We start from the raw sequence: 13,940 nt of genomic DNA, 5'->3' as shown, positions 1-13,940 counted from the left end.
GACTCGTGTTCGGATTGGTTTTTAGCTCTTTCAGCTTACTGTTGTTATAGGTTTAATACATCTCTGATTCAAATTGTATCGAAAATTCTTCAACGCACCAAGGTGTAAGTGAACCAAGGAACTAATATGCAATATTTTGATCCATCATGCATGTATTTTAATACCGTTAACAAAATTAAAACCTAAAAAAATAGTCTTAAATGTTTCCAACACATGAGGTGAGGACCCCTCACCTGAGGTCGAATAAGATGTACTCTTGTTATGAGCGCTTAATTTGATCAGATCAAAAATGAAATTGAAATGAATGAATTTAGGGTCTCTAATCTTCATTCGATTTTTGCATATGGTGATTTGAGGATTTACACATTACCGATGCAAATGCATCTTGGTGCGTGAAATCTGCTCCAAAATTGTATTAGGTTTGTTTCTAGCTGGTTCGGCTCGTAATTCATGCATCAATAACACGATCAGGGTTGTCCCATTGAATAGAAGATGGAACATTCGAGCTTATGTTTACTTCTTTCTTGGGATTTTGGACTTCATTCTTGGGATTTACAATTAAACATGTCCCATATATAAATAGTTTGTCCTTTTGTTTGAGTGTGTCTCCAAAGTGTGGGATCTTCTACGAAGTGCCCCTCTTATCTAGAATTCTTGCTTAATAGACCACTTTTATGGATGAATAATGTATGATATACTAAGGACCTGTGGTACAATGACTTGCGGAAATTATGGGATATGGAGCTTGTGTCTTACATGCATGATCTTCTTAGTAGTCTGATATGACTCGCAAGTGGTTCCATATCTTTATCTTTTATTTATAGAAAAACAGTTGGGGAAACATCATACCCGGTTAGGTTCGATTTGTCAGTTTGAAAAATCAAGCAATTATATCATCCCAGATGAACTTGCCTATTTCCTTTTGTTCTGTAAGTAGCTTTTGCTTGCTTTGCTTTTCATTGAGATCCAGTACTAATGGAAGGACCAGAAGGTAACACAAACAACAATGAAGCTGGTTTAAGCATTGAACAAGCTCGAACAGAGTGTGATCAGGATCATGAATATGTACTCCCCTCAGCTCATACTGTTGGTCATGGTATGCAATTAAACACCAGATATCTTTTTAGAAATATAAGCAAGCTATTCTAAACTCTACTGCTGTATAGTTATTCTTCATGGTTAGATTCAAAGGTTAATCTCACTTAGCTGGATTTTCTTCTGAAACAAGCAAGAAAGTTAAACACGTGATGAAAACTTGTTACAGATTCATGGCAGCAAGTTGGGCTGATGCTGGTGACAGGCTTCAATTGCGGTTACATATTGAGCTTTTCTAATCTGATGCTGGTGCCTTTGGGTTGGACATGGGGTATCATCTGCCTTGTTGTAGTTGGCTTCTATACTGCCTATGCTAACTGGCTTTTGGCTGCTTTTCACTTCATCAATGGCCAAAGATTCATCAGATACAGAGATCTTATGGGCTATTTGTTTGGTATATATGTACTCTATATAACATACCAACAAATACTTTACTAGTAAGAGTAGAGGAGAGATCAATATAATGACTTCTATGATCTGATTTTTGTTTTGTTTTGTTCTTTTTCTTGTTCTTGTCTCTCTTTGTCTTACAGGGAGAGAACTGTTTTACATTACATGGGTTTTCCAGTTCTTGACACTTCTTCTTGGAAATATGGGCTTCATTCTTCTAGGGGGTAGAGCACTCAAGGTATTGCCAAGTCTAACTCTTTGTATGAAGTATATGCATGCTTCTGTAATGGTAACAACTCATATAAGGTGGTGTGCTAATATGTATTCTCTGAAATCAACAGGAGATTAACTCAGAACTGAGTGATTCTCCACTGAGGCTCCAATACTTTATTGTCATCACTGGAGTGACCTACTTCGTATTCGCGTTTTTCATTCCAACAATGTCTAAAATGAGATTTTGGCTTGGACCCTCTACCATTGTCACATTTGCTTATATTGTCATACTCCTGGTGGTACTAGTTAAAGATGGTACGCACAAAAAATTCCTTTGCAACATTTCACTATATTTAGCAATCTGATGTTCATTGTTATGTATTGTCCTTCTGAAGGGAAAACTAAGACTACAAAGCGAGATTATGAAATCCATGGGAACAAAGCAGACAGAGTATTCAATGCCTTCAATGCAATTTCAGCTATTATTGTCTGCAACACCTCAGGCTTGCTACCAGAAATACAGGTTTGTTGTACTGTTGTACCTCTAGAAACAGATTCTATTCACAAACCATATATGAAACTAATGGTCTGAAGATTATTTAAGTTTTCGGTATGTGCAGTCAACTCTGCGGAAGCCGGCAGTCACAAACATGAGGAAAGGTTTATATCTGCAGTATAGTGCAGGGCTCTTATTTTACTATGGAGTCAGCATAGTAGGGTACTGGGCTTATGGTGCAACCGTATCTGAATACCTTCCTGAAGAGCTAAGTGGTCCTAAATCGGTTAAGGTCCTCATAAACACTGCTGTTTTTCTACAATCCATAGTCTCACAACATGTAAGAATGATACATCATTTTGTTTGTCAAACATTTCACTGCAAAAGACTTGTTTTTCTACTTAACTACTTCAAATTTTCACATCAACAGATGTTTGTTGCTCCAATTCATGAGGCCCTTGATACCAAGTTCCTCAAACTTGATGAGAGCATGCACTCGAAAAATAATATCAAGCGGAGATTCTACCTCCGAGCCCTTCTCTTTATGGGAAACACATTTGTGACAGCAGCTTTTCCTTTCATGGGGGATTTTGTGAACTTATTTGGATCGTTTACACTTGTTCCTCTAACTTTTGTCTTTCCAAGCATGATTTTCATAAAGGTAATTTGGCTGATGTATCATGTATACACTATAAAGCATTTCTACGCTGTCACAATTCTCAGGTATGAGGGTTACTTAAAAGATTAAAAGCTAATTGCTCTACTATTTTGGCCATTTCTTTTTCACAGGTAAAGGGAAAGAAGGCTAGACTGGAGAAAAATATGTGGCATTGGTTCAACATTGTTATTTTTTCTCTGCTTGCGATTGTAACTACAATTTCTGCAGTTCGTTTGATTGTCAACAATGTCAAGGAATACAATTTCTTTGCAGATACATGAAGATATGTAATTGATTATAGACGTTATACATTTCAAAGTGTAATTTACACAACCAAAGAAATTGATTACTTGATCCAGAAGTTAAGCTCTCTTGGATTTCTCAAGTTCTTTGTGTTGGTAATTCCTATTTACGATGATCCTCAGACTCCTGGAGTCAATCTCATCTTTGATAATTGTAAAAGTGATGAACATATATGCTGCTTTGAACTGCTTAGAATATCTGGTTTCCCTAAGTGTCCCAAAATAGACGAGATTATGAAATGATTTAGACCATAAAATCTCAATGGTTGAAATATGAAACTGTTCAACTAAATATAGAGCTTTAAGTATTGATGATTTCAATCACATTGTCTTAAAACCACAGATTAATTAAAAAAAAAATTGTAATTTCATATCTTCCTGTATCTAGGTGTAGAAATCTGCTTATAAAGGACATTGCAGTTGACCTGTGACGTTGTTACTCTTCATTAACAACAGAAATTAGTGTGTGAGAAAGAATTGTCTTTTGTAGTCAATGATGAATGATTAAGGAATTGTTTTGATTCTGTTTGATGTATGTTCTGTATTAAACAGTAAGAAATACACATATAAGAAGCTTGCATATAAGTGCTTGCATTGAGACCTTTGTTTCTTTGTAGCTGCTGCAATGTCGGAACCAGAAGACAATCAAGGAACCCCGAGTAAGCAAAAAGCTGTGAGCAGTGAATATACTCACCAATCTGCTCATATCGTAGGCAATGGTATGTTTCAATCACAAGTCATCTATCTTTGAAATGCAAGTTTGCCTTCAAAAATTACATAAAATATTACAAAATCACCTGCCTCATTTGGTTCTTGTTTGCTCATATTCGGCTACAGATTCATGGCAACAAGTTGGGTTGATGCTGGTGACCAGCTTCAATTGTGGGTACATATTGAGCTTTTCATTTCTTCAGTTGGCGTGTTTGGGTTGGAAACGGGGTATCACATGCCTACTGTTTTTTGGGGTCTATACTTTTTATGCCCACTGGCTTATGGCTGGTTTTCACATCATCAATGGCCAAAGATTTATCAGATTCAGAGATCTCATGGGATATACCTGTGGTGCGTCTCTCTTCTTATGACTGATTATACCGCCGGTTATATACAACTATGTGTTAGCTCTTTTATTACCAAATCATATTAGCTAATTAGCTTACGATGAAACACTTAAATTCGCTGAATGCTGAAATGTTATATTCTTTTTCTTGCTTCTCTATCTTTTACAGGAAGAAAGATGTATTACATCACGTTTTACCTCCAATACTTGGTCATTCTTCTTACAAACATGGGTTTCATTCTCCTTGGGGGAAACGCACTCAAGGTATATTACCAATCCTAACTCAGTAAGAAATATGCCATACAATGTGGTAAAAAATGTGACATACATTAGCCCATATCCTGCAATGTGAAGCTCTGCAAAAATTTGCAGGCGATAAACATGGAATTCAGCGAGAATCCTTGGAGGGTCCAATACTATATCGTTCTCACTGGAGCAGCCTTCTTCATTTTCGCATTCTGCGTTCCTACAATGTCTCATATGGGAATCTGGCTCATCCCCTCTACAGTTATCACCTTTTTGTATATTATCACACTCTTGGTGGTAGTGATTAACGATGGTATGATATACACATGTAGTTAAGAAATGCTCATTATGCATTGTTCCATTCACAATGCTGAAGATTCATGCAGCCATTCAACTCTTTCTGCAGGGAAAAATAACACAAACCGTGATTATCGTGTCCCCGGAACCAAAGAAGAGAGGGTGTTCGGAGCCTTTAATGCAATTTCAGCAATTGTTGTGAGCAGTAGTTCAGGATTATTACCAGAAATACAGGTTCAGACCAACTAAAACAGATTCTATAGCAATGACTAAGATTGACAATGATTCTAAATCTATATCGATCTTTCTGGTATAAATATGCAGTCAACTGTTAAGAAGCCTGAAGTGGCAAATATGAGGAAGGCTCTCTACATGCAGTACACTGTGGGGATATTGTTTTACTATGGAGTTAGCATTGCAGGATACTGGGCATATGGCAATGATGTATCTTCATACCTCCCCGATATGCTAAGTGGTCCGAAATGGGTCAAGGTTCTCATAAACGCTGCTGTTTTTCTACAAGCCATAGTATCCCAACATGTAAGCAATACTAATTATGATTGAACCATGAAATCAGACCAACACTACTTGCCTCCTCCTTCGATTAATTCTTGTCCCTATTACTGCAGAATTTGTTTTTCCAACTTATAAGTTCCATGATTTCATTCTTCTAATCTCAACAGACATTTGTTATGCCGATTCATGAGGCCCTAGATACCGGTTCCCTCCTACTGGATAAGAGCATTAACTCGCCAGAAAATCTCAAGAGAAGATTCTACCTTCGATTCCTCCTCTTTGCGGGAAATACATTTATGACAGCAGCTATTCCTTTCATGGCGGACTTTGTAGCCTTGTTTGGAGCATTAGCACTCATTCCTCTAACTCTTGTGTTCCCAAGTTTGGTTTTCATTAGAGTAAGTTTCTATACTAACTGCACCATAATCAGGAAAGTTAAGAGTACTGAACCTATTGCTAATTTTGGCTTTCTGTTCTCATAGGTCAAGGGAAAGACAGCCAGATTAGGGGAGAACTTATGGCATTGGTTCAACATTATTGCGTTTTCTTCCCTGGCGCTTGTTGCCACTATTGCTGCAGTTTATGAGATAGTCAACAGTGTTGAATTATATAGTTTCTTTGCAGATTCATGAACATCAATATGTAAAGACAGTCAGTCAAGTTTATAGATCCCACCTGCCAATGGGTATATACATACCCCTGCAACATAGTACAAAGCATAGAGTAATTGCTGCAAATTCATTATTCCAGAAAAAAATTAGTGTAAGAATTCTATATGTAAATATGTAATATACACCTGCTAGGTTATTTAATTTTGTTCTTCACCCTTGAAAGGATGATCTTCCATGCAAAATTACATGATGTAAAGAAGCCAAAGATAATCCAATGCAAGTGATGAGAACATAATGTCTTGCTTAACTGAAGCTCAACCCTTACTGAGGAAAACAAAACGTACCAGGATTTTGTTCCAAAAGTGAGGATTTCCAGGCTACTGTGTTGATATCTGGTAGCATTCTGTGCCAGCATTAACCAGTTTGTAAGAATAAAACCATAACAACCTGATACTTGCAGAGAGAGAGAGAAAAAAAAAAAAAAAACACAAGCGCAGTACTTCAGTTAGATGACGGCAGTGTGCAGGACTACTACCAAAAAAGTGCCATTTAAATTTGGTTCTTCAATCGAGTTGAATGGCCTTTGCTAATTTCAACCCAGCTAAAGCCAGGAAGCTTAATTCCACTTTTCTTGTTCATTGCTTCCCGCACTTTTCTAGCTTCATCCCATTGCTCTTTTGATGCGTAGATACTGGAAAGTAGCATATAATTTCCCGTATTCTCAGGCTCTAACCTGAAGAGCTTCTCAGCAACACTTTCAGCAATCTCTACATTTCCGTATGTTCTACATGCTGCAAGCAAAGCTCCCAATGCTCCAGGCTGTGGACCCATAGGCATTCCCTGGACTAAACTATGTGCCTCATTAAGCTTCCCGGCACGTCCCAGCATATCAACCACGCAAGCATAGTGATCTGCACGAGGCTGAATATCGTAATCTTTAACCATGCTTTCCCAATACGTCATTCCATCTTCCACGAGGCCTGCATGTCCACAGGCAGTCAATACCCCAACAAACGTGATGTGATCGGGTTTGATATTCTCTGCCAGCATCCTCAGGAAGATCTCAAGCGCTTTAATCCCATGACCATGAGAAGCAAGCCCTGTGATTATTGCACTGTAAGAGAAGACATCCTTCCGAGGTATCTTCTCAAAAACACGACAAGCCTCTTCCACATTCCCACACTTGGCATGCATGTCAACCAGTGCAGTGAGCACTTGCTCATTCTGCTCTATGCCTTCTCTCTCCACATACAATCCAATCCAATCAGCCAGATCAGAACGCCCCAACTGCGCCAATGCAGAAATCACTGCCGTCATAGTAAACTCATCCGGCTTTACCCCTGATTTCTCCATCCTCCGGAAAACAGAAAGCGCTTCACTCGCCCTCCCACTTTGCGAGTACCCTGATATCATTGCCGTCCAACAAATCAAACTCCTCTCACGCATTTCATCAAACAGTCCCCTAGCCCTATCCATAAACCCATTCTTAGTATACCCCACCAGCATTGTAGTCCACGATACACCATCCCTCTCCGGCATCCTATCAAACACATCCCTCGCCGAGTCCACATCCCCACTATTCACATACCCCACAATCATCGCATTCCAAGAAATAGCATTCCTCCCCTGCATCCCCTCAAACAAACCCGCCGCAATCTCCATCCCCGCCCCGCCTCTCGCGTGCGCCCCCAAAACCGCGTTGTACGAAACCACGTCTCTTTCAGTCATCTCATCAAACACTTTCCGTGCATCCCCCAACCCCCCGCATTTCCCATACATGTCAATCAACGCATTCGAAACCGGCACGCAAACCCCAAACCCGGTCTTAACAACCCTCCCATGCACCTCCACCCCACCACAGACATCACCCCTCGCGGCGCAGGAATTCAGAACGAAAGGATAGGTATAGTTATCGGGCCGGATCCCGACCCGAACCATTTGGCGGTACAGCGCCGTGGCGTGGGAAGAGAGTGATGGGGTCTTGGAGAAGGCTCTGATGGCGTGGTTGAAGAGAGAGAGGTTTGGGTTGGGGAAAGAGGTGAAGACGCGGTGGGTGTGGTTAGGTGAGGAGGAGAGGGAGGCGTAGAGGGAGATGAGAGTGGAGGATAAGGAGGCGTTGGGGTGGAGATTGGAGCGGAGGATGTGGGCGTGGATTTGTTTCAGGTGGTGGAGGGAGGAGCAGGGTTTTAGAAGCGCGGCGGCGACGTCGGCTTTGTTGTTTGGGTGGTTTCTGGTGACCGTTGCTGATCTGATCATCGCGCAAGTTTGAAAGTTCCTTTAGGTTTACGTTTTGTAATAGAACAGTGCCGCAAACCTTCATAGGCGACGAAATCGTTGTCGGCAAACGGTAGTTTTGGTTTTAATTGTCATATGGTAAACGACCAGAATGGTTCCCAGACGCTCGAGAATTTGAATATTTGATTTGAATGCCTCGTTATAAGAGTAAGGAGATATGTTTAGATTGTTATGTATGTTAAAAAATAAAATAGAGGCCGGTGTACTGTGTAAGCGAGGTATATATACAAAACAAATTTAGCGATGTAACTAGAATCTTTTATGTAGGGCCCTTCTAATGAGAGATTCTTTTTTTTGACATATATGAGGGATGAGAGATTACACCAACTTTTCGATTATATTTTTGAATCTCTACCGTTCAGTTTGTTGGTCCTTATATATAGATCAATTCTGCAAATTTTCAGCCAATTTGGTGATCGTTAAGATGTCGAACAAGATTAAATCAATGAACGAACCAAATCTGCCAGACCTGAACCGTTCATGCTTATAATTAAAAATCGTAGTTTTGAATGCCTTAACGATCACCAAAATTTCTGAAAATTTGCATAAGTGATCTACTCATATATAACTACATATTGAACGGTGGAGATGTGATTTTGTGATCAAAAAGTTGGTGTAATCCCCCATCCCTCATATATGTCAAAAAAAGGGATCCCTCATTGGAAGGGCCCTGATCTCTTATGTTCTATATATATATAAAAATAAAAAAAGGTGAAGCGACGATTACTTTTTTTTTTTCTAGGAAAAATGAAAATTTTGTCATTTTGTTTCCAAACATAAGGTTTAAGATTATAACCTTATATTTTTACGGAGTTTCTAGTTACACATTTGAATTTGTTATGTGAAGTTGATTTTGTTAATTAATATGAAAAAACATATAAAGACATCAAAACTCAAATTCTTGAATAAAAAAATCATCAAAATCTCATATTCAATCTGTTGAACAGGATGTAGGATGACACTCATGTGCCAATTGTATTGTAGATTGGCATATTGAATACCAAGAAGCTAAGATCCCTTGTAAACATTTTCCAGTGTTACTCTTACGAAGAGAAAATAAAAGGTGAGTTGTTATGACTTTGGCGTGTCTAAAATGAACCATCCCCTCACAAAGACGGAGAGGAGCAACTAAATGCTTTTCAAGATAAAAGAAAAGTTGTTACAATTTTGAGGACTCAGTTATCACTTTAACGACACATGAAGACTAATGTTGTAACTAAAATTTTACAACTTTTAAGGACTCACATTACAACTTTTAGGACTAATATTACTAATTTTAGGACTCATTTTACAACTTTATAACATAGTTGATGCATGACATGCATTAACACACCCTAACCTTACCCTTGATTAAAAAAGATGTTTAATTAGTTGTACTTGCATCAACTTTAGCTATTCTGAAAATGCTTTCAGTCTTGTATCGAGGATTCTTGATCCATTTCGGACAAGTTTGACCCCAAATTGGTTAAGGCGCTGGTTTGTGCATGTGATTGGTTGAGGGCTACACGCAATAAGCATTTGTTCAATGAGCCTGATAGTTTAGAATTAGAGCAGTACACTGAACTGAAAAAGCTGTAAACTCAAACCGGTAACTTTTTTTCTCTTGTACTCTTTAACTTGAATGTTATGTGTTTGTTGATTGTTCTTTGACATTGGGAATGTGAATGTGCATATTCTGGAGTAACTAATAGTGACGATTTGCCTGAAGAGACTACAACGACTACATGTGATTCATGAAATATGCTGCTTGTTGGACTCTCTGTTTGCTTTGTTTTTTTTAGAAGGGATCTCTGTTTGTTTGTTTTTTTTTTTTTCTTTTTTGAAATCAAATATGTTATTTACTTGTGGTATTTGAATCTTAAATCAGGTGTTGAATAAAAGTTGGGCCTTGAGAATTCGAACAAACCGAAAATGAGTTAACAAGCCTGACTTAGAACTGACATGGCCTAAACCGAAAATTCAGACACCAACTTTCTATATCCAGTTTCGAGCTCATAAAACTAACAACAGAGTATCGTAGGTCGGGCCTTAGGTTAACTTTTAATTTTAATGTTATGTGTTTGTTGATTATTCTTTGACATTGTGAATGTAGAAGTACATATTTTGGAGTAACTAATAGTGGTGATTTGTCTGAAGAAACTTCAATGACTACATGATTCATGAAAGATGTTGCTTGTTGGACTCTCCATTAGCTTTTGTTTGCTGAAATCGAATTTGTTATTTGATTATGGTAATTGACTTTTTATGGACGTTGATTAGCTGGTATTGAACTACGTATTGATATTGAACTATGTTTTGGTATGTAATTTGAATGTTTGATGGTGATGGAACACTGAAACTTGAAACTTGATACATATAGTGATAAATTTTTAAAGTTATGTTAGATCTTTAGCTTTATGCATTTGTAACAATTTGATTGCATAGACAACTTCCTTACCAAATTTTAAATGTTTGATCACAAATCAGGTGTTGAATAAAAGTTTTTTTTTATTGAGAAAATGAAATATATTCGATAGTGAACTGGAAATTAGACATTGTAAAAGGTTGAACTGGAAAGGCTGTAGACTTAAACCGGTAACTTTTAATTTTAATGTTATGTGTTTGTTGATTGTTCTTTGACATTGTGAATGTAGAAGTGCATATCTTTGAGTAACTAATAGTGGTGATTTGCCTAAGAAACTTCAATGACTACATGATTCATGAAAGATGTTGCTTGTTGGACTCTCCTTTAGCTTTTGTTTGCTGAAATTGAATTTGTTATTTGCTTATGGTACTTGACTTTTTATATATGGACATTGATTAGCTGATATTGAACCACGTATTGATATTGAACTATGTTTTGGTATGTAATTTGAATGTTTGATGGTGATGGAACTTGAAACTTGAAACTTATAGTGATAAATTTTTAAAGTTATGGTAGATCTTTATCTTTATGCATTTGTAACAATTTGATTGCATAGACAGCTTCCTTACTAAATTTTAAATGTTTGATAACAAATCATGTGTTAAATAAAAGTTTTTTTTATTTTGATGAGAAAATGAAATATATTCGATAGTGAAGCCCCTAGGGCATCCACAGTTTACATTGTCGAAAATGATGTCATTCGCAGCCTCCATTAGAACCATATTGGTCTAAAAACGATTACTATTATAAGAACTGCCTAGATTAGCTAGAGCATCAACTACAAAGTTAGCTTTCCGAAACACATGTTGAATAAAATTAAGTTGGCTTGTGAGAATGTAATGGAATTGAGGTAAGGGGCATGACTTGAAAATGACGTGGCCCGAACCGTAAATTCAGACACCAACTTTCTATATCCGGTTTCGGGCTCAAAAAACTATAACCAGGGTATTGTAGGTCGGGTCTCGGTTTGGACCTAAAACTAACCCGCAATGCCCAACCCTTTACATTTAGACTGCAACAAACAAAAGATCATACCTGTCAAATATCATAATTTCATTCCCACCTAAAAATTTCGGAGATGGGATGGGCGAAGCGGATCGACTGCATAGACATCTTCCTTGCCAAATTTTAAATGTTTGATAACAAATCAGTTGTTGAATAAAAATTAGACCGTGAGAATGTAATGGAATTGAGGTAACGGGCCTGACCTGAAATCGACACAACCCAAACAAAAAATTCAGACACCAACGTAGTTGGGAAGCTTTTCGCCGTCATCGTTTTGCTCTCCCTATGCACCACCGTGCTTCTTTACCACATGGCCGCCGGAGATCAACACCACCTCGTTGCAGCTCGCTGCCATTTCTCCCAAAGAATTAGCTGGTTCGGATCAGAGCCTATTATCCGGGCAGAGTGTTCTCTGCCGGCGCCATCTCTTCCGGCGGTTCCAAGCTCAACCTCTTTGCCTTCGCCGTCGCATGGTACTGCTCCTTCTCCTCTGGCGGCTCGAAGCTCGACCACGTCACTTTCGCTGTCAAATGGTGTTGGATCTCCTTCTCCGGCAGCTCCAAGCTAGGCCACGTCACTTTCGTCGTCAAATGGCGTTGTTCCTTCTCCTCTAGCGGCTCCAAGCTCGGCCACGTCACTTTCGCCGTTAAATGGCGCTGGATCTCTTTCTCCGGTGGCGCGTGAGTGTGTCTGCATATGTCCAACAGCCGTGTGTGTATGTCCAGTCCCCTCCCACGGTAAGTGTAAATATTACTGCATTCTTTTATTTTTTACAGATTAAATTTGTCACAGTTTGAATTGTTCGTAAATTTAATTGTCTAAATTAACTTGTGATTTTGGACCATAAAATGAAGGTAAAAATCACTTCAAGTGGTACTTGATGGCACTTATCGTTTACATGCATGGTGGCTACGAGAATCTATGGGGGTATGAATCTGGAGGGATTAAAAAAATGGGAAGATAAACTAGGTAAATCCATTAGAGCTGTACCGGAAGAGTTGTTGATGTCATAATTTGGTTCGACAACGAAACTTGACTTTTCAACCTATTCCACGTAGGAAGCATTGAAATGTCAAAGAGCCATGTATGACTAACCTTTCAACGCACCCAAACCATTATTCGAGATATAAAGATGATCCTCACACGTAAATAATAGTGAGATGCTCAACCTAGCATTCAAAGTCTTTCTTGGACTATCACCAAGTGTCTTGGCATGCCACCAAGTGTCTTGGCATGTCACCAAGTGATTACCTCACCTTCTAGCTAGCATGGTAAGATTAGAGCATATTGTGACCTAATCATTAGAGAAGTATAGTCTAAATGGGTCTAGAGCCTCAACCTCCATGGTCGATACTTCAACCTCCAAGGTCGATACTTCGACCTCTAAGACCAAGAGTTCAACCTTTAAGGCTTAAGAGCCTCAATCTTTAAACTCTCTCTTAGACGTCCAAGAGTCGCATAGAGACATGCCAACTAATGGTTTACCTTTCACCCACCTTCCTCACGTGTCGTGAAGGCATGGCTCGAGACTGACTTGATAAGAAGAGACCACATAGTGTCGACACGTGTTACTAACTTTGCCAAACCCATCTTGGAATGTCAGGAAGCAAGGCTGACACCTTGATTTTGGGGAAGACCCATGCTGAGCCCATGCTCTTCCTTTCCACATCACCAACCTCTATTCCTATAAATATCAAGCCTTCCCAAGGTTGAAGGGAGCTCCACAACTTCATTTTTCTCTCTTCTTCCCCAATTACAACAACATTATCTATATATATATATATATATATATGTGTGTGTGTGTGTGTGTGTATCTCTCTCTCTCTTTGTAGGCAGTCAGAAGGGTCTCCTCCCATGCCAAGAAGCATAGTTTCTAGGCTCATTTATTCATCTTCTTTCACAAAATCATGTTATATTTGGGCCCTATTTATTCTTCTTCAATCTCTACTTATTGTTCAAACACTTTACTGACTTGGGCGTCGGAGAGTGTTTGGCTGGCCTTAGGCTGGTCCTCCGATAACCTCCTAGCTCTCATGTCAACAGGTCATTCAATGATACTCCACCAACTTGAGGGAGAGAAGACCCAAGTCAAGTGGCGGATGTCCAATGCCAAGAAGAAGGTGAGGAAACTCACCATCGAGTGGAGGAAGTCCACCCATGAAATGGAGGAAGCTAGCTCACCTTCAAAGAGTAGAGGAAGTCCACCAACGAAGTGGAGGAAGCTAGCTTACCTTCAAGGAGAGGAAGCCCACCACGAGGTGGTACGTGGAAGCTCGACATCAGCGAAAGGAAGTCCACCAAAGGAGTGGAGGAAGTCCACCAACGAAGTGGAGGAAGCTAGCTCACCTTCAAAGA

At 39.0% G+C, this 13,940-nt stretch overlaps 3 protein-coding genes across 3 annotated transcripts; 2 read left to right on the top strand and 1 right to left on the bottom strand.

Moving 5' to 3' along the window:
* Positions 1–722: 722 nt before the first annotated feature.
* On the top strand, positions 723–3,359 carry LOC101293880 (proline transporter 1-like). The gene is made up of 8 exons (XM_004299114.1): positions 723–1,096; positions 1,265–1,489; positions 1,629–1,723; positions 1,827–2,013; positions 2,094–2,221; positions 2,319–2,534; positions 2,625–2,855; positions 2,984–3,359. Exons 1-8 carry the CDS (start codon positions 976–978, stop codon positions 3,131–3,133), a joined length of 1,353 nt encoding a protein of 450 aa, XP_004299162.1. The 5' UTR covers positions 723–975; the 3' UTR covers positions 3,134–3,359.
* A 420-nt stretch (positions 3,360–3,779) lies between these two features.
* LOC101293007 (proline transporter 2-like) lies at positions 3,780–5,902 on the top strand. Its single transcript, XM_004300978.1, has 8 exons — positions 3,780–3,873; positions 3,992–4,216; positions 4,381–4,475; positions 4,584–4,770; positions 4,864–4,988; positions 5,079–5,294; positions 5,438–5,668; positions 5,753–5,902. Exons 1-8 carry the CDS (start codon positions 3,780–3,782, stop codon positions 5,900–5,902), a joined length of 1,323 nt encoding a protein of 440 aa, XP_004301026.1.
* A 528-nt stretch (positions 5,903–6,430) lies between these two features.
* LOC101292710 (pentatricopeptide repeat-containing protein At3g29230-like) lies at positions 6,431–8,137 on the bottom strand. Its single transcript, XM_004300977.1, has one exon. It carries the CDS (start codon positions 8,135–8,137, stop codon positions 6,431–6,433), a length of 1,707 nt encoding a protein of 568 aa, XP_004301025.1.
* Positions 8,138–13,940: the final 5,803 nt, after the last annotated feature.

This window comes from Fragaria vesca, linkage group LG5 (genome assembly GCF_000184155.1).
Source record: "Fragaria vesca subsp. vesca linkage group LG5, FraVesHawaii_1.0, whole genome shotgun sequence".
Classification (NCBI taxonomy): domain Eukaryota; kingdom Viridiplantae; phylum Streptophyta; class Magnoliopsida; order Rosales; family Rosaceae; genus Fragaria; species Fragaria vesca.
Note: the sequence above shows the minus strand (reverse complement) of the source record. Positions and strands in the feature narration are given on the sequence as shown.

Excerpts from the sequence above, each read along its gene's own strand:
- LOC101293880 (XM_004299114.1), top strand. The coding sequence starts at position 976 with ATGGAAGGACCAGAAGGTAACACAAACAACAATGAAGCTGGTTTAAGC. Across the intron at positions 2,014-2,093 it reads GGTGGTACTAGTTAAAGATG|GGAAAACTAAGACTACAAAG; the intron begins GTACGCACAAAA and ends GTCCTTCTGAAG. Across the intron at positions 2,535-2,624 it reads AATCCATAGTCTCACAACAT|ATGTTTGTTGCTCCAATTCA; the intron begins GTAAGAATGATA and ends TCACATCAACAG.
- LOC101293007 (XM_004300978.1), top strand. The coding sequence starts at position 3,780 with ATGTCGGAACCAGAAGACAATCAAGGAACCCCGAGTAAGCAAAAAGCT. Across the intron at positions 4,771-4,863 it reads GGTGGTAGTGATTAACGATG|GGAAAAATAACACAAACCGT; the intron begins GTATGATATACA and ends CTCTTTCTGCAG. Across the intron at positions 4,989-5,078 it reads GATTATTACCAGAAATACAG|TCAACTGTTAAGAAGCCTGA; the intron begins GTTCAGACCAAC and ends ATAAATATGCAG.
- LOC101292710 (XM_004300977.1), bottom strand. The coding sequence starts at position 8,137 with ATGATCAGATCAGCAACGGTCACCAGAAACCACCCAAACAACAAAGCC.